The sequence below is a fragment of the Plenodomus lingam genome (genome assembly GCF_022343315.1).
Source record: "Plenodomus lingam strain CAN1 chromosome Unknown contig_19, whole genome shotgun sequence".
Lineage (NCBI taxonomy): Eukaryota > Fungi > Ascomycota > Dothideomycetes > Pleosporales > Leptosphaeriaceae > Plenodomus > Plenodomus lingam.
The window spans coordinates 349311-375322 of record NW_027093936.1 but is presented as its reverse complement, the minus strand read 5'-3'; the positions used below and the strand labels follow the sequence as shown (position 1 = coordinate 375322).

Genomic DNA, 26012 nt, shown 5'->3' with positions numbered 1-26012 from the left:
GTATCGCTTTTTGAGCATAAGGGTTGCGATCTCTAGATGCAGTGACTGCACGGGAGCTCCGTGATCTCTTACAGGTCCCATGATACCTGTGTGTGTGTGTGCGGCCTGCCTCAGTAGGGAGTTGAACCACGGGTGGTTGTTGGAAGCAATCCATGGCTACATTCACCCGCGTAAAAGATCAAGGAGTAGTAGGCCTAGGTACGGAACACTGAGTCCAGGTTTCAACTGCACGGAAGAGTAGCTTGTGGCTTCTTCTTAACGAATAGGACAGCCTTGTGTCGCCGTTCCTCGAAGCCAGCGCTCTCTCCCTTGTGACCCTCCATCCAGCAGTTCTGGCAATAGAGGTCGTTGTCGCACCCAATGCATCGTAGCGTAGCATCATCCTGGCAGATGATACACCATGTGTCGATTTCCTCGTCTAAACGTTCTTGTAGATTGGATGAGAATGCAGGTTTTTTCCGAGGCGCAAATGACGGTGCGGACGGGAGACCAAGTGAGTCGGTTTGCGATGGTGACGGCGCAGAAAGAGCAGCTAGGCGTGCAGTAAATGCGTCTTCAAAAGCTTGCGTGCGTTCAAAATCATTATCAGCAAGATCCTTGGGTGCTGATGGGAGAGTGAGGCTGCCAACTGAACTATCGGCACCAGAGTTGTTCTGTTGGGCTCTCGAGTCGTCATCTTCCGATGGAGGCGATGGAGGATCGTACTTCCTGCTGATTTCCAACTCGGCCATCACTTTTGCAATCACATCTTCAGCTTCATCATCCTCGGTCTTTTTCTTGTCATCCTCATCGTCTTCGTCGTCCGTGTCTTCCTTCTGCGCATTCACGGTTCCGCCAGCAGCGTTGACCTCGATGCTTTCCCAATCTGTGAGCTCTTCTTTGGCGCCTTCGCTTCTGGCTGCCTGTCCATGCGCTACCTCTTGTATTCTACTGTTGACAACCTCTGGGAGAATCTTCTTCATGTCTTTCAATAATCTGCCCACATCTGCCTGCTCCTTCCCACTGATGTCCCATTCTTTCCTATCTCCCACTGTACCATTTAGCTCACCAAGTAGCTCTTGAAGGGTCTTCTCATCTTCCTCGTTAAACTCAACATCACTGCCTCCAACTCCCTGAGCTATACCCTCAAGGTAGCTGGAAGGACCTGGTGCCATGACTGGCGCAACATTGTTGATAGACGTAGTCCGTGAAGGCTGAGGCGAATTTGACGGCGAAGGTGAGCCAAGACGTGCGAACCGGGCGGCAAGATCATCTGTAGCCTTTGTCCGATCTGAAGTAGCGACAGAGAAGCTGTAACTAGGATCTAGGCTAACAGACGACTTCTTGAGAGCATTGAGGCGGGCGAGGAGTTCATCATCCGTTGAAGCGGGTCCTGACATTATGAGGGCGGAAGAAAGTCAAAAGAGCCGTATTGAGGAAAAAGTAGCGACCACATAGGTCCGTCATGTCACGCCCATACTGCACAGGACTAGATGACGATGTCAACCACACGGAGGTGTGCGGAGCGGCAGTGCGCTTGGTGCCTTAGGAGCTTGGTGGGGGCGGGGAACTTCGATGGTGTCACTCTTGCAACCTTCTGCACACATTTATAGGTGGTATAGTCATACTATTATCAGCCTAGAAGGAACTTAGTCAAGAGTCGGAAAAGGCCAAATTGACTCAATCTCGTGGCTGTGTACCGTTATAGGATCAACGAACAACCGGGCTTATGTCGTCATAGGTATCTTGAGCTCTTGTACCGTAATCATCCAGCTCTACCGTACCCAGGCCCTCGAATTGCGTGATTCCGCAAACAGCTTCTTACTACATATAACACCACTTCGTTGACCCAACGCTCTTCTCTATCAAATTACTCCTCAAAGGTGACAACAGAGAATCATCGACAATCATAATGGCTCTCGCACCCAAGTTCGCAGGCCAGAAACTGGCATCAAGCGCCATCCAGCCCAAGGCAGTCCACACTATCGAAATCTGTAAGATCCCCCAAACAGCAATCAAGACAAGACATTGTACACATGATAAACCGTATACAATTTCAACACTGACAAAACTGTATCCTAGATCTCGACTACGTCTGCCCTTTCAGCGCCAAAATCTTCAAGACCCTCTACTGCAGCCCGCTCCGCAAGACGCTCCTCGAAAAATACAACGACCGGGTCGTCACAATCTTCCGCCAGCAAATCCAGCCCTGGCACCCTTCCTCCACCCTCGTGCACGAAGCCGCCTACGCGGTGCAAAAAGTGGATTCCGCCAAATTCTACCCCTTTTCTGAGAAGCTGTTTGAGCAGCAAAAGGACTTCTTCGACGCCAGTGTCGTAAATGAGACTCGAAATGCAACGTACAGGCGACTAGCGAAGATTGCGGGCAGCGTGGGTGTGGATGAAGGCAAGGTGTATGGGTTGTTGGAGATTAGCGACAAGCCGGGGGAGGATGGGAGTTTGAATTCGGGGAATGGGGTCACGGATGATGTCAAGGTGCAGGTCAAGGCAAACCGGTTGACGGGAGTACATGTTACGCCTACGGTTGTGTTTGATGGGGTTGTGGCGAACGAGATCTCCAGTAGCTGGACTGAGGCGCAGTGGGAGGAGTGGTTGGAGAAGCATGTCAAGTGACTAGATGGCCATGAAGAAAAGTCGTTGTCACGGCTTTGAGTAGGGCTTGAATGAGACAAAAGTCGTCTCTCACAAGCCATCGCTAGACTAATGCAGTACCCCTATCCTTCTCAGTCCCGAGTCTACTGCACAGCATCTCTCACTACACCCTCAGCAGTCCACTTGCCATGAAATCTCTCCTGTAATACTCTCAACTTGCTAAAGAACACATCATCATCCACATAGGCCCCCTTGAGCCACCTCTCCCCCTTTGTCGCGTCAAACGCTTTCCTTGCATGCAACACCCTCCTATTATCAAAAATCACGCACTCGCCCTCATTCAACCTATACTCGTACAAATTCTCCTCACTACTCAGCAGCTTCTCATACGCATGCGAGGCCGCAATAAACGACCGTAACGACGTCTGGTTGTTGCTGCCGATGCGTGCTTCGAAGGGGCCTTGGAAGGGGGGAGACCAGTTGACGCGTTTGATGGCTAGGTTGGTGGGTTCGCTGTATTTGGGGTAGGGGAAGAGTTCCACAACGGGACGAGTGTAGTGGTAATGGTGTGTGGGGTGGTGGTAATGGTAAGTGACTGGAAAAGAGCAGAGGGTGCGGAAGTGCGAAGTGGACCATTTGTGTAGTTGGTGGGCTGCGTGGAAGGAGTCGCTGAAGAAGGATTCGCCGCCTGGACAGCGGGCGCGTAAGGAGTGTAGGAATTGGAGGTGTGGCGGGTTGGAAGTGTAGAGGAGATCCATGTGTAAGCCTAGGAAATGGGGTGTGTAGGCAATGTTTTCGGCTTGTTTCTTGGAGCGGACGTCCCATGTGCGGCCGTAGAAGGTGTCTTTTAGGTTGCCGATGCGGCTTGCGAGGGAGACGACGGATTCCTCAGAGTCGGGCACGTTTTTGACAAATAGCAGGCCATATTGGTTGAGGTGGCTAAGGGCGTCAAATAGGACGCCGTCTTGGGACATGTACTCGTCGTACTCAACCCATTTGTTGTCTCGTTCAATCTTCTTCCTGTCCCAGAGTACCCTGTCGTCATGGCGGACGCCGCCACGCCAATCCACCTCGGTGTTCATTGCTCGCCGTAACCAGTCAATGGAGTGTCTTGTTCGGTGGTCCGGCCCAAAGCCTTTTACATCGCTCTTCCACTCCAGCTCAATCGAGATTCCCTTCTCCGCGTCCTCTACCGTCTTGCAGCTGCCCTCTAGATCTTCCGGGATGTCCGAAGTCTGGAAGAGTTTCTGCTTGCTATGTGGATCCATGCATTGCGGGCACGAGCAGCTGTCGCGGAGGAAGGCGGTATCGAAGACCCTTGGGCTGCCATCAATGTCTACCACCACCGTTTTCGATGGCTGTCCATCCAGCTGTCCGACGTTGGAGGCATCGTGCACCAGCTTTGCCTGCTCTTTTGCTATGCGCAGCTCCTCGTCTTGTTGTTGCTGGATCTCAAGCTTGGATGCTCTTGTCGGCCCGCCAATCGCGGGACTCCAATCCGCTTGCTCAGCCGAGCTCTGATATCGGCTCCAAAAGGCCTTGGAGAAGAACGATTGCCTTCTCTGTGTACTTGCTGCCAGCCGATATTGTGAGGGTTTCGCTGATACTTTGATGTTCCTCAGTGGCAGTTTGGTCGCGACATTCATCGACATTCTTCCCGTAGTCCCGCTCGGTCTGAGAAAAGGGACTCGCGATCAGATCTGAAGGCTGGCGCGGGGGTACCGGTACGGTAGTACGGGCGGGGGGCTCGGTTTCCTTTTCACGACGGATTCAAATGCCGAGTTCAACCATCGTTTGGAACAATTGCGCCCGAGACCGAGGTGATTAATCGTCCACAATCCAGACCTCTGCCTACGTACTTCCCATTTCTCCGGTATCCGCCTAGGACATCTCCATCACCGGCCGATCGTGTCTGGTGACCGTTTCCCACAGCGGGTGCGCGAGTGAAGCACGTGTGCACCTTGTCCTTCGCCATCAGAGTAGAAGCGCTGGTCGCATGTCCACGCAGCTCAAAGATGAGGCATGTATCTCCCGTTTGATATCTCGTTTGCATCAGCAAGATAGCTGTCGAGCTTTGATTGCTGACATGTTGTTTTTGCTGTGCAGGGCTCTCAGCAACAAGTAGTTGTAGCTGGCGCCGTTGCAGGATTGGTGTCGCGGTACGGTATAGCCCCATCCCTCGATCCCCATGATGCGGCGTGTGTGCGCGCATACTGACATTGCGACAACAGCTTCGTAATAGCCCCTCTCGACGTCATAAAAATCCGCCTGCAACTGCAAATCCACTCGCTCTCCGATCCGCTCAGCGTGAGCAAGGTCAATGGCCCCGTGTACAAAGGCACCTTGGGCACCCTCAAGCAGATCCTGCGAGAGGAGGGCATCACCGGTCTATGGAAGGGCAACATACCCGCCGAGTTGATGTACTTGACCTACGGTAGTGCTCAATTCTCTGCATACACATATGTCTCGCATCTTCTCGAGACCATCCCCCCGCCATACACTCTCCCTGGCTCTGCAACATCCTTCATCAGCGGCGCGGCAGCAGGTGCAGCAGCAACAACTGCAACATACCCTCTGGACCTTTTGCGCACCCGTTTCGCGGCACAGGGGACTGATCGCGTATACCCCTCCATTCTGGCCTCTGTGAAGCAAATTGCGCAACACGAAGGACCATACGGTTTCTTCCGCGGCCTCGGAGCTGGGGTAAGCCAGATCGTCCCCTACATGGGACTCTTCTTCTCCAGCTATGAGAGTCTAAAGCCCATCATGGCCAACTGTCCGCTGCCACTGCCGCTCGGGAGCTCGGATGCTGTGGCTGGTGTCGTTGCCAGTGTCTTGTCCAAGACGGCGGTTTACCCGCTTGACACTACAAGGAAGCGTCTACAGGTCCAGGGCCCGACGCGCGAACGCTATGTGCATAGGAATATCCCCATGTACACTGGTGTGTTGAGTACCATTTCCCATATCTGGAAGCACGAGGGGAGAAGAGGCTTGTACCGTGGGTTGACAGTCAGCCTGCTCAAGGCCGCACCGGCCAGCGCAGTCACAATGTGGACGTATGAGCGAGCCATGGGTGTCATGTTAGCCTGGGAAGAGAAGATTCAGGCAGAATAATCTTCCCTTATTGATCTAAACGGTAATCCGTATACTTGGTCGCTTATGTATCCACAATGACATACATCATTTCCCCCTACGCCTCACAAGCTAACTGTGTCTTGTACTCTCCAAAATACCATACTCACCGTCTTTTCCCCTCCATACTGCCTTGCACATGGACCTCTCCATGAAATTCCCAACACTCTTTTCCACACCCTCGTCCCGCCACCCCATCCTCTTCAACCGCTCCTGCAGCACAAACGCCAAATCCACATCTTGCATCGGCACTTCAAATGCCTCGCCTGAATATCCCGGGAACACAAAACTCAACTGGTGTGTTCTGGTAAATACATCATATTCACGTTTGAATGAGTTCACTGGAAAATGTCCTCCCGGACGCAAGGCTGATGCAGTGCGTTGGGACTGTCGTAGCCAAGCAACTGTAGAGTGGATAAGCTTCGAGTAGGTACGGTGACGAGGTCTGGCGCATGCAGAATACTGTTGTTATACCAACGCTTAACATCTCTGGGTAATCATTGTGGGCTTGTAGAGAAGAATGATGAAATGGTGAGTCGACGGCAAACGTGCTAGACCGTGAACTCGTCCTGTATGACGTGATGAACAAGCAGCAAAGTACTCCGGGAAAGGATAATGAGAGGCAGTCGTGAACGGCTGAATTGGCATACGGCTTGTTCTCTCCACGGAGAGCTCATGATGGATCGGCTGTGGCATGGGGGAGTTCATGACGGGCGGTGATCAGTAGGCTACCCCTTGTCCCCTATGCGCATATTCGGTGATACACAAACAAGCAGCCATGTCAGTATATCGTAAACTCTTGATAATCGATGAAGTCACGCGCCCTGTTTGCCTGTTGATAGGTCTGCGAGGTAAAGTAGATGCAGTCCGAGGTCGTACTAGATCTACGATACTTCCTGCACGGGCCAGCACACCCTGACCAGTGATTAGTAAGTAGTAGTAGTAGTAGTAGTAGTCCACCCACAATCCTGATCTCGGGAAGCTCGTCTGTTCAGCCAAAGCCAAGTCCCGGTAAATGCACGCCTCTCACGGCTGAACCCAGATGCATTATTGCTGACCACCCTCAGCGAAGAACCGGCGTATTGTTGGCCACCAATGCCACTTGCGCCTTGTCCTCCGTTCACGCACCAGGTAGCGGGCCCATCCGCACATGCATGACTTTCTACCTAGCTGCCGCCAAAGTCCCCGAGGCTCATAACCCCACTTGTCGATGACGAGACAATCTGCATGGCCATAGTGCGCGGACCGCCCAAGAAACATTGTCGCTTTGGTCGATCTCTCAGCTTGGCTGTAGGTGATGGATGGGTGTTGTATGTCTTCGGGCCGTACGAAGCTGAGAGCCTACTGGTTCTTTGGCTTGCGGGCTGAATGTAAGACAAGACTGCACACAAGGCAATAAGGCAGCAAAGCCTTTTTGTGCACAGATGCCAGCTCATACCGAAATATGGACCCTCATTCCCGATCTCCGTGGCCTAGTGCTTACCTTGACCGATCCTTACGTCGCATCATTGGGGTTTGATCGTCCTCAGCCTGTCGAACAGGGTTGTACATTCATCCTCTGCGTCCATGTGTTCTTTTCAGTCCTCGTATATTTAGTCACCATGCTTTGAAGCTAGACCATCTCGTTCTAATTGCTCTAGGTTGGCACTTTGCTCCTAATATGGACCCTAATACTCCCTGGCGTCGACGTCTTGTCGTGTGTTGTGATGGTACTTGGCAGTCCAGCGTCAGTACCAAGGAGAATGCACCATCAAACGTCACAAAGTTATGCCGTCTCATCGCACGCATTGGACAAGACAAAGATGACCCTTCCCAGAAATTCCACCAAATCGTCTACTATGATTCCGGTATCGGGACAGGAGCACTGAGCTCCTCCGAAGCCAAACTCCAAGGTGGCACTGGCGCAGGTCTGGCCGAGAATGTCATTGAAGCCTACAACTTCATTGTGCAAAACTTCGAGGAAGGCGACGAAATCTTTTGCTTTGGCTTCTCGCGTGGCGCATATACGGCACGAGCGGTCGCTGGGCTCGTCGGCGATGTAGGCATCATTCGACCCACGGACATGCAGTTTTTCCCAGAACTGTACCGTTTGTACATGACGAATGACGAGGGAGACGACTTTCGCAAGACAAAGTACTGGAGCTGGTTTGTGCATGGCAAACTCAGTCAGATTGGGGAGGAGCGCAAAGCACAGGGCCTCGATGTTGAAAATATTGTGCAGCACGATGGCAAGTGGACAGAAGCCGAGTTTCGCCAAATGGCTGAGGTCTGGGAGATACGACCTCACAAGCATCTGGCTCTGCCTAACAGTCGGAAAGTCAAGGTAGTGGGTGTGTTCGATACAGTTGGCAGCCTGGGCATACCGGATATGATTGGACTCAACCTTGCAAAGCAGCGGACCCAGTATGGGTTCCACAATGTCAGATTAACGGGACGTGAGTATTTCCCGCATGATTCATATAAGCTGGCCTTTTGACATGATACAGATATCGAGCACGCCTATCAGGCTTTAGCTTTGGATGAACGCCGTCGCGCGTTCCGACCAACTCTATGGTATATTCCTGATGAAATCATCAACGACCCCAACCGACCGACCCCTGAGCTGAAGCAAGTTTGGGTAAGTTTTTCTGCGTCCACATTTGGCGGTTTGGAAAGTGCGGAGGCTGATTGAACCAGTTCCCTGGCGTACACATCAACTGCGGCGGTGGTTCGGACGACTGCTTTTCGACCATGAAAGGTGACTCTGAGAGTATGTGATTCCCAGAAAGCAGTACCGGTCTCCTAGTCTGAATCTCACGCTTACCAGATATATCCACTGCAACTTTATGCTGGATGCTTCAATGCATCTCCCCTCATTTAACAATCGATCGCACCGCCTTTGAAGCCTGGCTCGCCCAATACAAGCGATGGCTGTTCCGCATCCGCTACGCATGCACATACCACCATGAAGGCTGGGGCGAATGGGCATTGAGCTTTGTGCCCAACATCCCCATCATCAACCCAGGACCCAGCGAGCTTGCACCACCCCGTCGTGACCCTCCCCACAGGCACTCGGACTTTGATTTCGGCTGGGGAACAGGGCGGCTGGCGGATTCCTACACGGCCATGTACCACCTCAACGGCTCGCCATATACCCGCCAGCCAGGCCATGAGCGCGTCGAGAATTACGACGACAAAGCTCAGGCGCACAAATGGACGCCGCTGACCAAGATGGGGCCTACGAATGAGTACATCCATCCGATTGTCCATCACCGCAGCCTGACGCATGGCTGGGACGCACATTCGCCTCTCAAGGACAAATGGAACCGCGATCATTGGCGCGGGAAAGACGGCAACAGGCGCTTTTGGTGGTATAAGGATGGGGAGAGGGAGACGTGTGCTTTGCCGGAGTGGGCCATTTTACCAAACACGTCTGACGAGGAGTACAATTTTGAGCGGAAATGGTATAGCGAGTGCGAGAAGTCGGAGAAGACGTTGGGTTTGCTGAAAAAGGCCGAGGGGTTTGGGGATGAGGACTTTTTGACCGTGTTGGATAGGCAGATTGATTTTGGGTTTGATGCGCAGCCGCAGACTCAGTGGCCTTGAGATGAATCATTGCGTGGACTTGTGGGTTCTCCAGACCTCTGGGGATATAAAAAGGGGAATGTGAGGGGTATAATTCATGTTGTGCGGATCCTATGAGCGATATGGCAAAGCGAATCCCTCGATATCATTCCTCCACATGCACTGATATGATGCCTCCATCACAATGGCGGTCCTAGTTTCCCTATGCCAGAGAAACAGCACCTAATCATCCGACCCATCCTCCGGCAGCGTCTGCAACACCTCCTCCACTATTGCTATCAGCTCATCCACATCTGGTCGCTCACTAGGCTCCAAACGCAAACACTTCCTCACCACCTCCTTGACGCTCTCCGTGATAGCATCCTCTGCGTTCTGCTTCTGCTTCCCGCGCTGCACACCCTCATCCGGAAATCTCCAGTCACCACCAAGCACACAGATACTCAGACTGCCACCCGTCTCATCTGAGCGCGCCTCAAAGGGACTCTTGCCCACGAGACAGGCGTACAGTGTGCAGCCTAGCGACCAGATGTCTACTTTTGTGTCAATCACCGAGCCGGTTTTCACGTCGAAGAGTTCGGGCGCGCGGTAGGGCATTGTCGAGTGTTCGGCGGCTGTGTCTTGGACTTGAAGGGCGAGGGAGCGCGAGGTTATGGCTATGGGGGAGGGAGCGAGGGATCCGAGATCCATGAGGATGGGACTTTTGCCGTCGTCGTCGATCATAATGTTTCCTATAGATCATGTTGTTAGCAAAGATTCCGTGGGCGTGGTGGGAAAAGCAAACATACCGGGCTTGATGTCGCGATGGGCGTACGCGCGACTTCCTCCAGGCGCGATGCCCTCGTGCGCGGCTGTCACTGCTGAATCTTCTAGTAGACCTTCTGCTTCTTGCTCGTCGTCGTCGTCTTGCGCGTGGTGCCGTCTGCTGGGTCGCATTTCCATGCTTTCCGCCGCCTCCGCATCTGCTCTCTTCGCGTCTCGCCGTACCTTCTTTGCCTTGCCTTCGCTTTGTGCGCCACCCGGGCCATCCTTGACTTTGTACTGGTGCATAGCCTTGAGCGCTTTGCACACGCCGAGGAATAAGACCATCAGCCTGCGTTCTGGGAACTTTGTGTGGTTTACGAGATTCGCGTTGATCATGTCTTGCAGGTTGCCCCGGCGGTAGTAGGGAAGGAGGATGTAGACTGTCTTTGCGGATGCGTCTGACTTGTCGTTCTCAACCGAGTAGTCGATCGAGTGTATGATGTTTGGATGTGGTGCGAAGAGCGAGTAGGCTTCGACCTCCTTGAGCGCGAGGCTAACACTCTCTTGACCAAAGGGACATCGAATCTTCTTGAGCGCGAGGAGTTGCTGATTTGAATTGTCTTGCACCAAGTATACATATGAGAAGCCTCCCTGAATTCATTTATCAGTCGCCGCTGCCATAACATGTGAATGCGATCATCGTACCTCGCCCAGCAATCGCAGTATTTTGAAGCTACGACTGTTTATCTTGAGTTGCGGCGAGCTTGGAAAGCAAACCATGCAGTTTGTAAACGAGTAGACGACATCGAGGAAATATGTGCCCAACGACCCCATATTGGAGTCTGTCGATGTCGTAAACGGAGACGACGATTGTGTAGTAAGTTACCTGCAAAGCTATGGACAGCTTGCGGGAGCGCGGTGCCGAGTTGTGACGGTACAAGTGCGGTCAATTAGGTATACGGAGTAGTGCGTTCGTGATTGCAGTCGGGTGGTAGAGGGAAGGGAGGTTGTGCGACGCTAAATGCTGAGTGATGGGAAAGGAATAGGTGTCGTTTGTGTAGACGGTGCGCGACATGTCTCGGGGTTGGTGATGATGTGGTTTGTCCAGACGCGCTAGAAGTGTGGCTATGGTGTGTGGCTGTGGTATAGTTTGGTACCAAGGCCGCGACTACAGTGTGTCACACTGAAGGCTCCCGCGTTATTATGGGCCCGACCCGTGGCAGAATGGAGGACATATGGATATCGTCTGACTGTCGAATCACTGAGAGGATCATAAAATGGTTAATTTTGAATTTCTTCATCTTCGACTTGTCACGTCGTGGAATTATTAGGGGATGTGGCTCAGTGGTAGAGCGCCCGCTTTGCATAATTTCAACTGCGCTGCGGGAGGCCCAGGTTTCGATCACCTGCTTCTCCATTTTGCCAGTGCGGTGGTTCATTTTTCAATTTTTTTGTTTTCATCATTTTGCCGGGACTTTTTCTTTTCGTTGAGTCTTGCGCTGAGAGAGGGCTCGTGGTCTCATAGGAATCCTCATTGGCCACAAATGACGTCCTTGAGATTCCTGGTAGTACTCTAAATACTCGATACCTTGGTAAAAGTTGTATTTTTGAACAACTTTACACACCACCCTGATTTATGGGCTACTACTCTATTGCCCGGCGTCTGATTCTGATCATAGTCTTATATCACCAAGTGAAATGTTTTCTGTATCCTGCTATGACAGACACCCTCTACAGTACTTATTGATCGAAAGTATGTCCTAGGAGAAATGTGTGTGTGTCGAGGTTTGCACTGTTGAGGATGTGTCCACCATGGTTGAACTCGTACCGGTCCACCAGTTGAACGAGGTTTACTGGTATGTACCCTGCCAAAATTCTCTATCAGACACTTGAGAAGCACAGCCGTGGAGATCATCGCACACTAGGTACTGGCTCCTTGCTCGCAGCATCCTGCGCAATCTTGGAATCATGCAAAGAAGGATTTCGAGTGGGGGTTTGTTGTTTGCCTGCAACAGCCCCTGCCATGGTTGAACGGGCCGCGTTGCGTTGTTAGCTGTTGGCTGGTTAGCAAACCACAAAGAGGGGAGTGAGCACACGAGCGGACACAAAACACAAGGGTCTTGAGTGAATGATGATGATTGCCATGCTGGGCCAATGCATGTCACTGATCAGGCAGAGAATGGTAGGTATGCAAAACCGCATTTGAACGAACAGACTTCGCTCGACACGTGCCAGAGCGATTGGAGCCAAGCCAAGCCCATGACGTGCCCGGTCCCAGCCAGCCCCCGTTGGAGCCGCGGGCGCTTTCGAGGCAGAAATAGCGTCCCTGGCCGAGTTTCCACTTTCTGCCCATCCCGCCCATCCACTTTCAGACAACGGCTTCCTGCAAGCACCAAGTCCAAGTCCCCCCCCCCCGCCCTGCGACCAACTGGCACACCTGAGCAGACCTTACCTAGTATATGGGCCACGAGCTGCAAACCCCATACATCTATATCTAAACGACCCGCCGCCCCCCACCAAATCCCATGTCGCTTCCACCACCCGTCACTTCACCCACTATGCCGCCGAGCAAAGGTACGAGTCCGCCCTGGCGCCCGCTGCCAGAATTTGCTCGCAGAGGGAGCGCGCATTCACTAACAGCATGGCTTGCGCAGAAACGGCACAGCACGAGTGTGTCTCCGAAGACGCGCTGCAACACCTGCGCACGTACAAATATTCGAGCGTGGATAAATCCTTCATCTCCCGCTACGTCCTCAAGCACTACGTATGAGCACGACTTGCGCTCCTCCACACACATATACCCAGACTGACGGATACAGTGGAATGCCTTTGTAGAGCTGTTGCCGCTGTGGATCGCTCCCAATCTCGTCACATTGCTGGGCTTCTTCTTCATTTTGGGCAATGTTGTTCTGCTCGAGCTGTACATACCGGATCTCGTCGGACCGGTAAGTCGCGGACAGCCACACATACACACACACACACACACACACACACACACACACAACAACGAACTAACAAAAAACACAGGCGCCATCATGGGTATACTATAGCTTCGCCTTTGGCATGTGGATGTAAGTCTGGCGACGCGACTGCTTCGAAACACTGCGCTAATCCAGAGCCACAGGTATTCCACCATGGACAATGTCGACGGCAAGCAAGCCCGCCGCACAGGAACATCGAGTCCGCTGGGGGAGCTTTTCGAGTACGTGATGTAGCCCAATGCGCCAACAATCCATACGAATACTAATTCCTGCGCAGCCATGGAATTGACTCCCTAAACTGCACTCTGGCCAGTCTCCTGGAGACGGCAGCCGTTGGCTATGGTTCGACCAAGATTGGCGCCTTCACTGCTCTTGTACCAGTACTGCCCATGTTCTTCTCGACCTGGGAAACCTACCACACGCATACGCTCTATCTTGGTTATTTCAATGGCCCGACCGGTTTGTCTGCCCAAAACTCGTGACCAACTACCCCTGACTGACACATGACACAGAGGGCTTGATCTTGGCATGTCTATTCATCTGCATGTCGGGATGGTTCGGTCCGGAAATTTGGTCAGAGCCCCTTGCGAACTACTTCCCAACCTACAAGGCGGAAATTGGCGACATCACCCTCAAGGAGCTTTGGGTTCCCATCATCCTCTTCGCCTTCTTCGTTGCCCATCTTCCCGCCTGCATCGTCAACGTTGCGAGAGCACGCCGCGCGAAAAATGAGCCCTTTTTGCCCTTGCTCAAGGAGTGGACACCAATGGTCATCTTCACCGTCTGCACTATGGCTTGGCTCGGATCGCCGTACTCGCACTTGCTCGAGGATAACCATCTTGTCCTTTACTGTTTAACCATGTCCTTAGTCTTCGGTCGTATGACAACCAAGATTATTCTCGCACATCTCACACGCCAGCCTTTCCCATACTGGACCATCATGCTCGCTCCCATGATTGGGGGTGCCCTACTTGTCAACCACCCCTACTTTACCATTCCTGGAACAAGCTTTGGCCCTATCTCTGCGAAATTCGAATTATGGTATCTTCGTGCCTACCTCGTCTTTGCCGTTATCGTCTACGGGAAATGGGCCCATCTTGTCATTACAAGCATATGCGACTATCTTGATATCAACTGCTTGACGATTCCCAAGCAGACCCAGGAGAAGATGTCAAAGACAAACGGCGCAGCAAACGGACATGGCGTTGTCCATCACTCTGAAAAGGGCCGCGTCGACTAAGCAAGCAATTGCTAGGTTAGCACACCAACCATCAACATGAACATCACCATTTCAGCATAGACGCGGCGGCGCATTTGATTCAACCCTGCATGTCGTTCAGATGCGCATCTGCTCTTGACGATAGACATAACGGCGACACCTTTTTTTCTCATTTACACCAGGACTCACGAACCTTTCCTGGATACATCCTATTAATACGCGTAATCGCACGAGACATGCATGGCGGGCCCAAGAATGAGTCCAAGTATGCATGTTTCTATTCATTTCCTATATTCTTGCTCTTGCATAGCAGTTGGCGAATAATTGTAACGTTGGAAGGTTGCATAACCATTCACGACGCAGGTTTGTTGGTGTTTGAGAAGGAATGAAGCACAGCCAGCAGAGAGACAGGCGATAGACGGACAGGTGCTGAACAGCCCTAACCTATTAATTCAGCAAATGAAAGCTTTGGCCCCCAGCGTGGCTGTACCCCAACTAAACAACCTTACGTTTGCTTACTGTGCGACTTGCCCGTGCACATGTACATACTAAATTTCTAAAATTATAGGCACCTCAGCCCCACGGTGATCATAGTGCACACGGATCAGCCCCCACCATCATGGGGTTCTTGGAAAGATTGCAGCCTTTTGAATCTTGTTTGAATCTTGTCTCAGAGGCTCACACTACCATGACGCACTTATTTGTAGGCTGTATGTAAGGCGTGCCGACGGATCTGCAGCAACAAGTCAAGTTGTCTTTGAAGACCATTCTACCAGAGAATGGTCTATAAACCTTTTGACTTGTATTCATTACGATTGCTCGGTTCACACTTCCCATCCCGTACTATTCCACACGCACGCTAGATTCAGCCCAGCCTCGCAGTCATTCTTGCTGAGCTGGCGTCCGCTTTGCAAATACCACGGTGCATGGCCATTACAGACTCATCGAGACTTGTGGCCACCGACGCGCTTCGCGGAGGCTCAGAGTGTGCGCAATATGGGTTGGAAGATACTTGACTGTGCCGAGAGCACACCCGACTGCGCGGCCAGGAACCAGGCTGTAGAGGCGAATCTGGATATTGCTGGGATCGGTGTACGTGTCCATGTGTGTTGTGATGTGAAGACTATTTTTTTTTTTGCTGAAGAAGCAGTCTACAGGTCATTATAGCTTTCCTGTGCGCCACGTGCCTGGCCTTTATGATTGCCTTTGCCGTCATTTTTCTCGATCGATATGAGAATATTGTCGACTTCTTCAGGCGCCGCTTGAGTAAGCAAGAAGATGTGTACAAGAACGACTATACGGGTCCCAGATACTGGCGCTCGCCGGCTTTCTGGTCTCGCGTGCTCAGCAAGAATCTACTCGCCTTTAGCGATACACAGCTTCTCACCGGTCTCGCCATCCAATTCACCGCTATGCTGAAACATTGTCAAATATCCGTCTATCACTTCCGCATTGTTACCGAATTGGCCTTTTTGACCACGGTCACGCATCTGCTCACCGTCATCGCGCTGCGAAACTACTTTGTCAAGAATCGATGGATCAACCTGCCGCGCATCTTCTTCATGCTGGGCAACCTCGCCCTGTTGGGCTACACGTCCTTTGTAGCCTACTCGTACGACCTCGTCGAAGTCGACGTCTCGCAGTCGCTCGCCTGCTTCTTCAAGAGCGAGAGACCGCCCTTTACAGCCGCATTCGGCGGGAAATGGGCTGCCCTGCTCGTCGGCGCCATAGGAGGCCACGCCACCATCATCCTCGCCATGTACTGGCTCGACGACCCCAACAAAAGCCGGACGCTGACACAGAAAACGGTGGCGGATAAAAAGCACCAGCGCAAGACGTGGTGGTACCATGTCGGCGCCACGATACGCACCTGGATCGTTGCCCCCGTGTACTCCATCTACGGCATCTGGATGGCAGGTGACGGCCTACGGCACACGCAAGCGCTCGGCAGGGCCAATGTTGATATCCGAGGCGACGAGCGCGACTGGGGGTTTGGCCAGTTCTTGCCCGTGCTCTTGCTTGCGCTGCCGCTTTTCGCGGGCTGGGAGAGCTTCTGGGAGGAAAAGGATGAGGATCGCGATACGTATTTTGGTCACTGTAAGAGGCCGTCGCGGTGTGGGAGTGAAGAACAGCCCAGAGAGTCGGGTGTGGAGTTGCTGAGATCGGCTGGGGATGGTTCGGTTGGGGGGAAGGTGTGTTGAGGATAAGTATCGATTCAACGGGCTTGAGGAAATCATGATTTCGTCACTGTTGTCGTCGTTGTCGTTGTCGAGATGGTTGCGCAAGGAGACATTCGCGAGACATGAATCGCGACGCGATGAACACGGTCGATCAATCCAGCAGATCATCGTTGGAGAATAAATACTCACCACCAAAGAGAGGAATCGAACCGCACAAGATTTGATGAAAGCGTGGTGTGACCAAGACGACTTGATAGACTTCCTGCTTTGCCGTCTCTGCTCTTGAATCTGATTGTGATGCTAGCGGTGATGCGATGCGATGTGATTCCAGGCCGAATACCCATGAAGGCCAAGTGAGTACACACACAATCGGTACAGTACCTAGGTAAAATCATGGAAATGACGATCAGCGCATAACGACCGTAACTTGTGAAGCGCGTATCAATTCGCGGAGACACAAGATGCGCCTAGCCATCGGCTTACGTCGGGCTACGTCTTTGGACAGTGTTGCTCTTCGGAGCCGTACCTATCGCGATTGCACCTTATGGCGTATCAGCCATCTTACTGTGCTGCTACTAGGTGTCAGACCCACAACAGGCCAGTATGCAATCAGGCAGGGCTGTACGTGCAGGGTTCTTGGGCAGGCTAATGTTGGGTCCCAGAGATAAGGAGAGTGGAGTTTGGGATCGTCTTGGTGTTGGCCCACAAGCTACAAGTGTTACAGCGGGCATGTCAAAGGCTTGGCGGATCGAATGAGGTTGGCGTTGGCGTGGTTTGTTGGACGCGGTGGGAGAGAGAGAGGCATCCTGATTTTTCCCCTTTTGCTGTTCGATGCGAGGAACTTGTCGGTGTTCTTCTGAAGTGGTAGGAATTCCTTGCACACTGAGCCTTCCAGCAGCTTCGCCGTGAAATCGTGAAATCGGACCTTCTGTGGGGCGTGTGTTGGGTGTGTTTCCCCGCAAACCCCAGATCACCAAAAAGTAGCGGCGCATCTGTGCAAATCTCTCAAACCCTAAATTCCCAATTCCAACCCCTCTTCTCGTCGCAAACCATCGGCTCAGCTTACACAATGTGTCCAACGTTCCAAACACGCCTCTTTGGACCTTCTAGAAGCCGTGGGGTCGGGGGGCTCTGGGCTCTGGGCTCATGTCCATTTGAGCCTCAAAACTAACAGCATGTAGGCACGCACATAGGGCCCCCCTATCCTTATCGGTTTGCTTCGGCGTCCGTTGATCGGTTCGGACAGGCGCAGGCCAGCATAAGGAGCGTGCGTGGCCACACTGCCAGAGTACAGGATAAGAGCCGATGAAATGCGCAAGTCGGCCAGGCGAAGCATCAAATCAGTTGCAACCAATCCACTTGCCATCCAAACCAAGGAACGCCTTTCCCCGCCTCTTTGGCAAGGAACGCTTCGGGGCAATGCCATGGTGATTGGCTGTGCAGACTTGGCCTTTGCATGGCACACAATCATGGAGCCAACATGTGCCAACATGGACTCTGGAGAAGATCATGCGTGGGCCCACCGGTGGTGCTCATCATGGATGGCAAGACGGCGGCGCTTGGCTCCATTTGCTCCCCCAGCTTGGGACGGGTCCGAATGCGATGCCATGCTAGTCGCCCATGCCCATGGACTGGGAAAATTTGTCAACGGACCTGCTTCCATAAGGGCTTTGTACTCGTTGCTCCAGGGCTAGGGGTCTATATATTACAAGCTTTTGCCCCGGTTTGCTGGGTGGGACAGTGCGTGTGGGAAACTTCAGTCTCGCATTCCAGCCTGTCACGCGGGTACCGGTACCGTGTAGCCTACCCTGTCCAACGCTGACATCATCGTCATCATCACCATCATGCCGAATCACCACATTGTTGATGGAGGAGTCGATCCTGAGAAAGGCGTGCACGTTGCCCCTTATGGCTATGAGGAGAAGAATGGCACATTCGAGGAACCGTTTGTCCATGGCGCCGCCACCGTCGGTGCTGAGACGGGACGTGGAGGCGATACACATCGTGGACTGAAGAGTCGGCACATTCAGTTTCTGTAGGTTTAGCCAGTTGTGAACATGGGAATGAGAAACAATGGATGATACTAACAGTCGCAAAGCGCTCTTGGAGGTGCCATTGGAACTGGCTTGTTCATCGGTTCTGGCTCCATTCTCGCCCTGGTCGGTCCTGCACCGCTGTTCATGGCCTATCTATCCATGATGATTGTCGTCTGGAATGTCATGAACAATCTTGCTGAGATTGTCACCTATCTTCCCATGAAGGGAATCACGATCCCTTACTTTGTCAAGCGATTCGTGGATCCCAGTCTGGCAGTAAGTTCGATGAGGATGGTTTATGGATGTAGCTTGTATTGACATAGGCCTAGTTTGCTGCAGGATGGAACTACTGGTATGCCTATGCAATCCTCGTCGCAGCCGAAGCCACCGCTGGAGCCATTCTTCTAGACTACTGGGAGACACCCGTTCACAGCGCCGTCTGGATCACCATTTTCCTCGTCGTCGTCCTATTCCTCAACATCGTGGCGGTAGAAGTATTCGGAGAAGCAGAGTTCTGGTTCGCGTCCATCAAGTTCATCACCATCATGGGTCTCATCATCCTCGGATTCGTCATCATGCTGGGTGGTTCCCCCAACGATCAAGGACGACTAGGATTCCGGTATTGGAACAATCCGGGAGCCTTTAAGCCGTATATTGTGGGAGGCAACTCGGGACGATTCTTGGCTTATTGGACCGCTTTTGTTCGTGCCGGTTTCGCCTTCATCACCTCTCCCGAACTCATTGCGCTCGCGGCGGGTGAGACGATTGCACCACGCCGCAACATTCCCAAGGCGGCTGGCCGGTTCATCTACCGTCTTGCTATCTTCTACGGCTTTGGATCCTTCATCATTGGTGTCATTGTGCCGTCCAACGACCCTCGTCTGTTGAGTGGAACATCGGACGCCTCTGCATCGCCCTTTGTCATTGGTATCCAGAATGCGGGTATTGGCGGTCTAAACCATGTCGTCAACGCTGCTGTTCTCACATCCGCCTGGTCTGCCGGGAACGCCTTCTTATACTCTGGCTCCCGCGTCCTCTACGGCATGGCCCTCAACGGCGACGCCCCCAAGTTCTTCGGCAAGACGAGCAAAAAGGGGGTACCGTGGGCGGCCGTCCTGGCCACCTGGGCCATTGGCTTCCTCGCCTATCTCAACGTGTCTAACACCGGTGCCCAAGTCTTCCTCTGGTTCTCCAACATCTCCACCATCTCCGGCTTCATCGCCTGGATCGTCGTCATGACGACTTACCTGCGCTTCCGCAAAGCCATGGCCTTTAACAACATGCTCTCCGCCCTGCCCTACCGCACCGCGCTCCAACCCTACATGACCTACATCATCCTCTTCGTCATCACCCTCCTCACCATCACAAACGGCTTCCAAGTCTTTGTCCCCGCGCGCTGGAAAGTCGCAGACTTCCTGGCGGCCTACATCACCCTCCCCATCTTCCTCGCCCTCTACTTTGGCCACAAGATTTACTACCGCACCCCGTTTGCCATCAAGGTCCAGAATATCGACGTCTTGACGGGAAAGCGGGAAATGGACGAGCTCTGCAAAGACGATATTTCGGGCGCGCCGGTGCCCAAGAATTTTGCGCAGCGGATTTGGTTTTGGATTGCGTAGTGGGGAAGTGTTGGGTCCCAGTTGGGGCAGTTGGTATTTGTGCGCGTCGTCGTGTCTTGCAGTTTATATATATACGTATATATTTTCGGTACATGCAATCATATACCCTCTCGCCATCTTGATGATATTACGATATTACACTTCTTCCCGCCCGTAAATCCATAGACAGTGTCACACTTTTCCCCCATGCTCCACATCACTGAAGTTCCTCTCTCTTTGCATATCTAAACTAGTCGCCCTGTCATGAATACCTTCAAACCCACATCCCACAAACCTGGGATCCATCCACAGCTATACCATCCCATCACAAAAACACTCCTTCCTCCCCCTCCCCCACAAAACCACAAACACGACTTACAATCATGGTCTGGGATGCCAGCATCACAATCACCATACCTATGCCCGCATCTCCCCCTCATAAACACAAGCGCGGTAGTACAGCCTAGTTTCTTTGCACACGGGCTACCCCTCCTTCCCCCCGCGTACTGCAACCATACTGCGGAGTCAGGTGTCGAAGTCCTTTCATCAGCTCGCTCGCCGTCATGTATGAGAGGTGTTGGGATGTGGCGTGTGATGGTACTGGTAGATGGATATCCAATTGGAGAATGATGTTGGGTTGTTCCTTTTTGGCTGAGTTTTGAAAGGGATGGATTGGATTGGGTTGCTGGATTTGCTCAGGGGTTTTTTGTTTTGGGGGTGGAGGGGATAGGATGGTGTGGGGAGTGAGGTTGTTGAATGAGGTTGTTGAATGAGGTTGTTGAATGAGGTGTTGATGTGGCGATGGGATGCTAGGGTTTTGATCAGGCCTTGTATGGACATTTTCGCTGCTATAAGAGTATAGAGCAACGATGTTAGGAAAGATGATCGGGTGCTGCGTGCATTCTTGTTAAAAAAAGAACTCACCGTCTCGAACAGTCAAGTCATGGGGAAAAATACATACAGTCTGACCGAGCCCTGCAGAGAAAACCGCAAGTCGCACACGAAGCAAAGCCAGTAATCATGGTAAAAAGCTTACTTCAGTACTATTAAATGACTTGAACTAAAAGGCCGCTCAGCGATATTGTGGCAACCACCACAACTCCAGAGCGCGTGACAAACTTATGGATATAGCATGACCCCAGACGCCCCGCCATACGCGCAAAAAGACGAAAAGAAAACGCTAAACGGCAAAGAACGCCGGCTATGGGAGCAAATTGTGGGAGAGGAAAAAAAGCCCTTCTAGTTCCATGCCTTCCGCAGTATATGTGTGTTCGTGTGTTCAAGAAAGCAAATGCATCATCGCTCAATTTCGGTTCGTCATATCCCGTTTGCTTTCATCATGACCAAGGACAATTAGTTCCGCATGGGGAAAGAAAGTTCAGGCACGGATACCAGTACCACCAGTCCAGCGGAGTTTTCGGAGACCAAGTCCAGTGCTCTTGATAGCTTCTTTACCGCATCGTCCTGCGTCGCTACCAGCGGTACCCATCTGTCCAACGGCTTCGGCCTGGCCAGTCTCCTTGCCCACGACGTAGCCAGCCGAGAAGCTCAGGGCACTAATGAGGACGACGACACCGGCACTGACTACCCAAGTGAGAAGTGTAGGGCTAATCTCTTCAATGACGAGGCTAGTCTTGCGTGCCTTCTTCATGGTGCGGCGGTCCTTGCTGCTGTTTCGTGTGGCGGCTGCAGTGGGTGGGCTCGCCTTCCGCTTGGACTTGCCGGCCGGACAGCTGCTTGCAGTACGTGGCGAAGACGGCTCTTCAGATATATCGCCCAGTGCGACAGACTCTGGTACCATACGTAGTGTGGTTGGATCGAGTCGAGCCGATGACGGAGGAGGCACTGTGCGAGGCTGGCCCGGTTTCGGAAGGCCTCGCACGGCAGCAGCAGCAGACAGAAGTGTGGATAGGCTTGCACGAAGTGCCTCATCGTGGTCAGGTTGGTAGCTTGGTGCCAGAACATTGTAGGGTGTGTGTTGTGGGTACGAATGTTGACGCTGTGACGAGGGTCTGGCGTTGCGACGAGGGGTGTACACTGTTCCCGACTGTGGCCTTATAGGTTGTGGCTCATTCGCGTGAGAGAACGCGTTTGGACGAGGTTGAAACTCCCGTCTTGTGGATCGAGGGTAGTTGACGGCTGTGGCGTTCTCATCGTCATCTTCGTCGTCGTCCTCTCGCTCCGACGTTGTCTCTGACGACGCGACAGACAGCGGATTGCGACTCGCGCGGCCAACCTCCTGTCCCAGTGGCGAATGCCCTAGGCCTTCTGTCGACGATGACAGTACCCGATCTGACTCGCTTTCGCTCTCCTCATACTCCTCCTGGCTACTACTCTCGCCCGTGTTTGCAACCCTGTGGCCCGTGCTGGTCTGGAACTGTTTGCTGGCTCGCAGACGACGGTTTCGCCTGTGCAAGTTCGAGTCGTGCTGGACAGTGAGGCCTGTCGTAATGATCTCGTCTGTAGCAGAGGACAGGGAGGATGAAGAAGGCCGTGACTCGATCTCGATCCAAGACTCTATGCAACGTCAGATTTGTGGTAGATGAGGAGCGCGGCGATGCTTTGGCAGACAGGTAGGACAGTCAACGAGGACTGTATGTGTATGCTACAACGTACCTTCCGAACGCCGCCTGGTGGGCGCATCTATTGATCTTAGAGGCGCCATACTTGGGGTTCTTATTGCCAAGTCTCCACGCCTGTATTCTGCCTTGCTCCTTGTGACGGCCGGTTCTCGTGCATCAATAGGGGCGCCGTGGTATGCGACAGGTCAACTCCCTCGAGCCACGGTATATGGAATCAGTACACGTATGTACGCAAGACAATAGACAGACTGGATGCGATGGGGACCACTATGCCGCCTGGGTGGACCCTGAAATGTGGTCCGACTTCGGTTCTTTGTTCAGCCTACAAGGTCTCCAACCGTAGAGTTGAGATGAAAGAAGACGCGCCGAGGTAGCGTGTCGAGGAGCAGTATGAAGGATGCAAGACATGCAACTTTTGACCTTGCACTTCGCCTTGCCTAGTCGCCGGGAGCGTAGTTGGAGATAAGAATACCAAGGCCTGCCTGTGGAGGTCGCGAGCTGACGCTATGCTAGAGGCTGGCGTTTCGGTCCGGCACGCGATGGTCTCTCGAACTGGCTGCGCTGGCACCACGGTAATGACGTCTGGGCGGGGGGAAGGGGGAGTGTAGATCTGGATTGTCGCGCTTTGTGGGGCATAAACACAATGCACATGGGCACAAAAGCCAGAGGGGATCGAGAGTCAAAGTCAAGAAGGGGGTGAGAAGAAAGCTGCAGGCAAGGGAGCGACAAAGTCAACTTGATGGACCAAGGCAAAAGAAAACAAAAAAGGATGACGGATGCTTGCTCCCAAGGCCTTCCTCCCCGTATGCTGCTGGCGTAATGCAACAGCCCGACAGGTCACGTCGACAATGTATGGACGCCGTCGACGAATCACGAGCCCCCCACGCCCTCGTTGTGTTTCGAGGCGGGGAGAGGAGAACAGGAATCCATCCCACCATGATAGCCTCATCATTAGCTACAACCCTGTCCTGTCTGCGCGCGAGACATGAGCCTATTAGCTGTGTGGTCGGCTGCCTAGTAGTACTTGCTTCCCTCTTCTACTCTATAGTAGCGACACAACCATGTTGATCCTTTCTCGCCTTGGCCTGTGGACGTGCAGGGCCTCCGTGGTCTTGGGACTGGGGGCTCACATCCCACGCGGGCCTTGGGGTCTCATGCTGAGAGGAATCGGGCTTCCCTTCTTGTCGTCAATCACAAGGCACCATGACCGACCCCATGATGATCGCCCGTCTCTGGACTCATGCGTGCTTTCATTAGAGTACCTACTGTACCTCCATATAGCCATTTCTTTCAACGGTGAACCCCATTCCCCATCACGAGTCATGCTAATCACTTTGCCAGTCGGACCAGGCTAGAATAGCGAGACATGTCTGCTGGAACGATATTCATAGAATGCATCTACACATCAATACCCCCAAGACCCCAACCCTACGTGAAAATGTTACAAGTGTTTGACACCATTCTATGCTAAGTACATGTAGATCCCGAAGTCGGTGATCTCTATACACATGGGTATTGCTCGCAGAACCCTAAGCCGAAGTGAAGGTGCAGATGAATCCAAATAAGTTGCGAACATTCCATCCTCTTATGCGCACGTGTCTGACCTCGCCATTCATGACTACCGTCATCCCTTGTTTTCCTCCTTCTTCTTCTCCTCCTTCTTCTCCTCCTTCTTCTCCTCCTTCTTCTCCTCCTTCTTACTCTTGAAGAAATCGCTGATCCCATCCTTGAACTTTTCCCACGGCGTCCTGTTCAAGTGATTGCTGAGCTGGCGGTATTTATACATCTCCGCCCAACAATCACGGCCCCACTCACAGCCTGCCATGTTGACCATGAAGTCGCGGTCCTTTTCCTGGTAGTGAATGTTGGGATCATTGCCTTCGTCTCCACAGGCCCCAGGCGGAAAGCTCATAATCTCGCGTTGGTGAATAAAGGCAACGTGCGGACGAATCCATGGCTGGTTCTGGTACATGTACTCAAACGCATCCTGCTCCTTGTGTTCCCACTCCATATGCTTTTGCTCGTAACCAACGGGATCCCACCAGATATCCAATAGTCTGTCAGTCCATACACTTCTCCGCACCATGAACGATCCCAGGTTGAAACCACCGCAGTCCTGAGGAATCAGCATGTTGATCGAATCCACTTTGCCATCGCCGACCGGTGATCGTGTTTCGGGGTCCAGATACTCGTCCGTCAGAGGGTGGGTGATGTTCAGTGGGTTGTAGACGTTGATGTCGCGATAGGTGATTTCGGGAAGGCGTTTGAAAATGTGCTTCTGGAGAGAATACGAGGGCTCCATGATGAAAGTGTTGGTGTCGAGCCACCAGAACCTGGGAAATTGTCAGTGGTAGGCGGCTGTTATCTAGAAACTCAAGTACCATTCGGCGTGCGGGTATTTGCGCATCGCATTCCGGATCGTGTCCACCTTCTCCCAGCTCTCTCTCCACTCGTGAGCATAACGCTTCTTGGTGCTCATGTCGACAATCTCAAGGTCGTAGCCCCACTTCTGTGTGTACTTCTTCTTGTTCTTCACACTGTCTCGCTCGATTGCCCATTCTCGAGGGCCTTTCCATTCCATTACACCTCCTCCCTGGTTTGCAGCGAGAATCACAACAAATTTGCTGCCGCCGCCCAACAAGGCGGATCGCCTGTATAACCGATGTAGTGCTGTGCTCGTCAGGATGCGGTGGACTGAGAGTATGGTGTCGCAACTTACGTGAGACATAGAAAAGGACAACGCTCAGCAGGACGAGTAACAGCACTCCGACCGATCGTCTTAGGCGCCAAATATTCTTTCCGATGCGATTCAGTATTTGTACAACTCGATTATTCTGAAATCGGCCACGACTAAGATTCTCCTTGTCTCCATTGTTGAAGGGAAGGCTCGCAGATAGGCTCCGAAAGTGCCTGCTAAGAAAGCCCTGTCCACGAGGATTGAAGCCATTGTATCCCTTCACTTCGGCGCTCCGTGCCTGCGCCGAGGCCCACGTAACGTTGTGTGTGGAGGAGCCATTGGCAAACGGGCTGCGGCGTCCGCCTGTATCGTACGGCGTGTTTAGACCTGGACTTGACCAGCCTCCAGGCTGTGGTGACGACGTTCTCGACATGCTGGAGACACCAGGTGTGCCAGGTATGGTAGGCAGGGCGTCACCGAGGGAGCGCCCTGAGAGACCGCTGGTCGTGCCTAGCCGGCCTCGAGCCTCGGCGACTTCTGGGAGATTAAGATTAGGCGGCTGTCTGGCCGCAGAGGAACGCCGTCGGCGTTGACCAACAGAAGCAGAAAAGGACGATGGGGAAGCCAGCGTGAATTTAAGGCGAGTGGAGAATGCGCAGAATGTAGCGACGCCGCCAGGGTCTGGCGTGGGAGAACACACGCACGGTATGC

At 52.8% G+C, this 26012-nt stretch overlaps 12 protein-coding genes across 12 annotated transcripts; 7 read left to right on the top strand and 5 right to left on the bottom strand.

Moving 5' to 3' along the window:
- Positions 1-221: 221 nt before the first annotated feature.
- Positions 222-1379, bottom strand: IAQ61_004139 (uncharacterized protein; the record flags this gene model as incomplete). The annotated part of the gene is made up of 1 exon (XM_003838749.2): positions 222-1379. One exon carries the CDS (start codon positions 1377-1379, stop codon positions 222-224), a length of 1158 nt encoding a protein of 385 aa, XP_003838797.2.
- Positions 1380-1891: 512 nt separating this feature from the next.
- Positions 1892-2612, top strand: IAQ61_004138 (uncharacterized protein; the record flags this gene model as incomplete). Its single annotated transcript, XM_003838748.2, has 2 exons — positions 1892-1973; positions 2062-2612. 2 exons carry the CDS (start codon positions 1892-1894, stop codon positions 2610-2612), a joined length of 633 nt encoding a protein of 210 aa, XP_003838796.2.
- Positions 2613-2734: 122 nt separating this feature from the next.
- On the bottom strand, positions 2735-4243 carry IAQ61_004137 (uncharacterized protein; the record flags this gene model as incomplete). Its single annotated transcript, XM_003838747.2, has 1 exon — positions 2735-4243. The coding sequence occupies one exon, from the start codon at positions 4241-4243 to the stop codon at positions 2735-2737; it is 1509 nt and encodes a 502-aa protein (XP_003838795.1).
- A 344-nt stretch (positions 4244-4587) lies between these two features.
- Positions 4588-5705, top strand: TPC1 (mitochondrial thiamine pyrophosphate transporter; the record flags this gene model as incomplete). Its single annotated transcript, XM_066096218.1, has 3 exons — positions 4588-4611; positions 4698-4750; positions 4823-5705. The coding sequence occupies 3 exons, from the start codon at positions 4588-4590 to the stop codon at positions 5703-5705; spliced, it is 960 nt and encodes a 319-aa protein (XP_065953536.1).
- Positions 5706-6501: 796 nt separating this feature from the next.
- Positions 6502-9308, top strand: IAQ61_004135 (uncharacterized protein; the record flags this gene model as incomplete). The annotated part of the gene is made up of 7 exons (XM_003838744.2): positions 6502-6579; positions 6894-7070; positions 7148-7268; positions 7364-8158; positions 8210-8340; positions 8400-8472; positions 8530-9308. The coding sequence occupies 7 exons, from the start codon at positions 6502-6504 to the stop codon at positions 9306-9308; spliced, it is 2154 nt and encodes a 717-aa protein (XP_003838792.2).
- A 201-nt stretch (positions 9309-9509) lies between these two features.
- Positions 9510-10862, bottom strand: IAQ61_004134 (uncharacterized protein; the record flags this gene model as incomplete). Its single annotated transcript, XM_003838743.2, has 3 exons — positions 9510-10015; positions 10073-10679; positions 10734-10862. 3 exons carry the CDS (start codon positions 10860-10862, stop codon positions 9510-9512), a joined length of 1242 nt encoding a protein of 413 aa, XP_003838791.1.
- Positions 10863-12586: 1724 nt separating this feature from the next.
- Positions 12587-14249, top strand: IAQ61_004132 (uncharacterized protein; the record flags this gene model as incomplete). Its single annotated transcript, XM_066096217.1, has 7 exons — positions 12587-12602; positions 12683-12792; positions 12848-12973; positions 13056-13099; positions 13153-13230; positions 13287-13468; positions 13522-14249. The coding sequence occupies 7 exons, from the start codon at positions 12587-12589 to the stop codon at positions 14247-14249; spliced, it is 1284 nt and encodes a 427-aa protein (XP_065953535.1).
- Positions 14250-14796: 547 nt separating this feature from the next.
- IAQ61_004131 (uncharacterized protein) lies at positions 14797-17276 on the top strand (the record flags this gene model as incomplete). Its single annotated transcript, XM_003838740.2, has 6 exons — positions 14797-14938; positions 15103-15320; positions 15386-16420; positions 16666-16761; positions 16988-17029; positions 17133-17276. Coding segments are annotated over 6 exons (1677 nt in total), but the record flags the coding sequence as incomplete, so codon positions are not given.
- A 442-nt stretch (positions 17277-17718) lies between these two features.
- On the top strand, positions 17719-18102 carry IAQ61_004130 (uncharacterized protein; the record flags this gene model as incomplete). Its single annotated transcript, XM_003838739.1, has 1 exon — positions 17719-18102. One exon carries the CDS (start codon positions 17719-17721, stop codon positions 18100-18102), a length of 384 nt encoding a protein of 127 aa, XP_003838787.1.
- A 150-nt stretch (positions 18103-18252) lies between these two features.
- On the top strand, positions 18253-20198 carry IAQ61_004129 (uncharacterized protein; the record flags this gene model as incomplete). Its single annotated transcript, XM_003838738.2, has 3 exons — positions 18253-18443; positions 18507-18720; positions 18774-20198. 3 exons carry the CDS (start codon positions 18253-18255, stop codon positions 20061-20063), a joined length of 1695 nt encoding a protein of 564 aa, XP_003838786.1. The 3' UTR covers positions 20064-20198.
- Positions 20199-21044: 846 nt separating this feature from the next.
- Positions 21045-23422, bottom strand: IAQ61_004128 (uncharacterized protein). Its single transcript, XM_003838737.2, has 2 exons — positions 22659-23422; positions 21045-22559 (listed from the first exon to the last, which is right to left on the bottom strand). The coding sequence occupies exons 1-2, from the start codon at positions 22705-22707 to the stop codon at positions 21421-21423; spliced, it is 1188 nt and encodes a 395-aa protein (XP_003838785.1). The 5' UTR covers positions 22708-23422; the 3' UTR covers positions 21045-21420.
- An 826-nt stretch (positions 23423-24248) lies between these two features.
- Positions 24249-25734, bottom strand: IAQ61_004127 (uncharacterized protein; the record flags this gene model as incomplete). The annotated part of the gene is made up of 3 exons (XM_003838736.2): positions 24249-24957; positions 25006-25294; positions 25344-25734. The coding sequence occupies 3 exons, from the start codon at positions 25732-25734 to the stop codon at positions 24249-24251; spliced, it is 1389 nt and encodes a 462-aa protein (XP_003838784.2).
- Between the last annotated feature and the right edge of the window lie 278 nt (positions 25735-26012).

Coding starts and splice junctions, on each gene's coding strand:
- IAQ61_004128 (XM_003838737.2), bottom strand. CDS start 22,707: ATGGCGCCTCTAAGATCAATAGATGCGCCCACCAGGCGGCGTTCGGAA. Junction 22,560..22,658: donor CACCAGGCGGCGTTCGGAAG/GTACGTTGTAGC, acceptor GACGTTGCATAG/AGTCTTGGATCGAGATCGAG.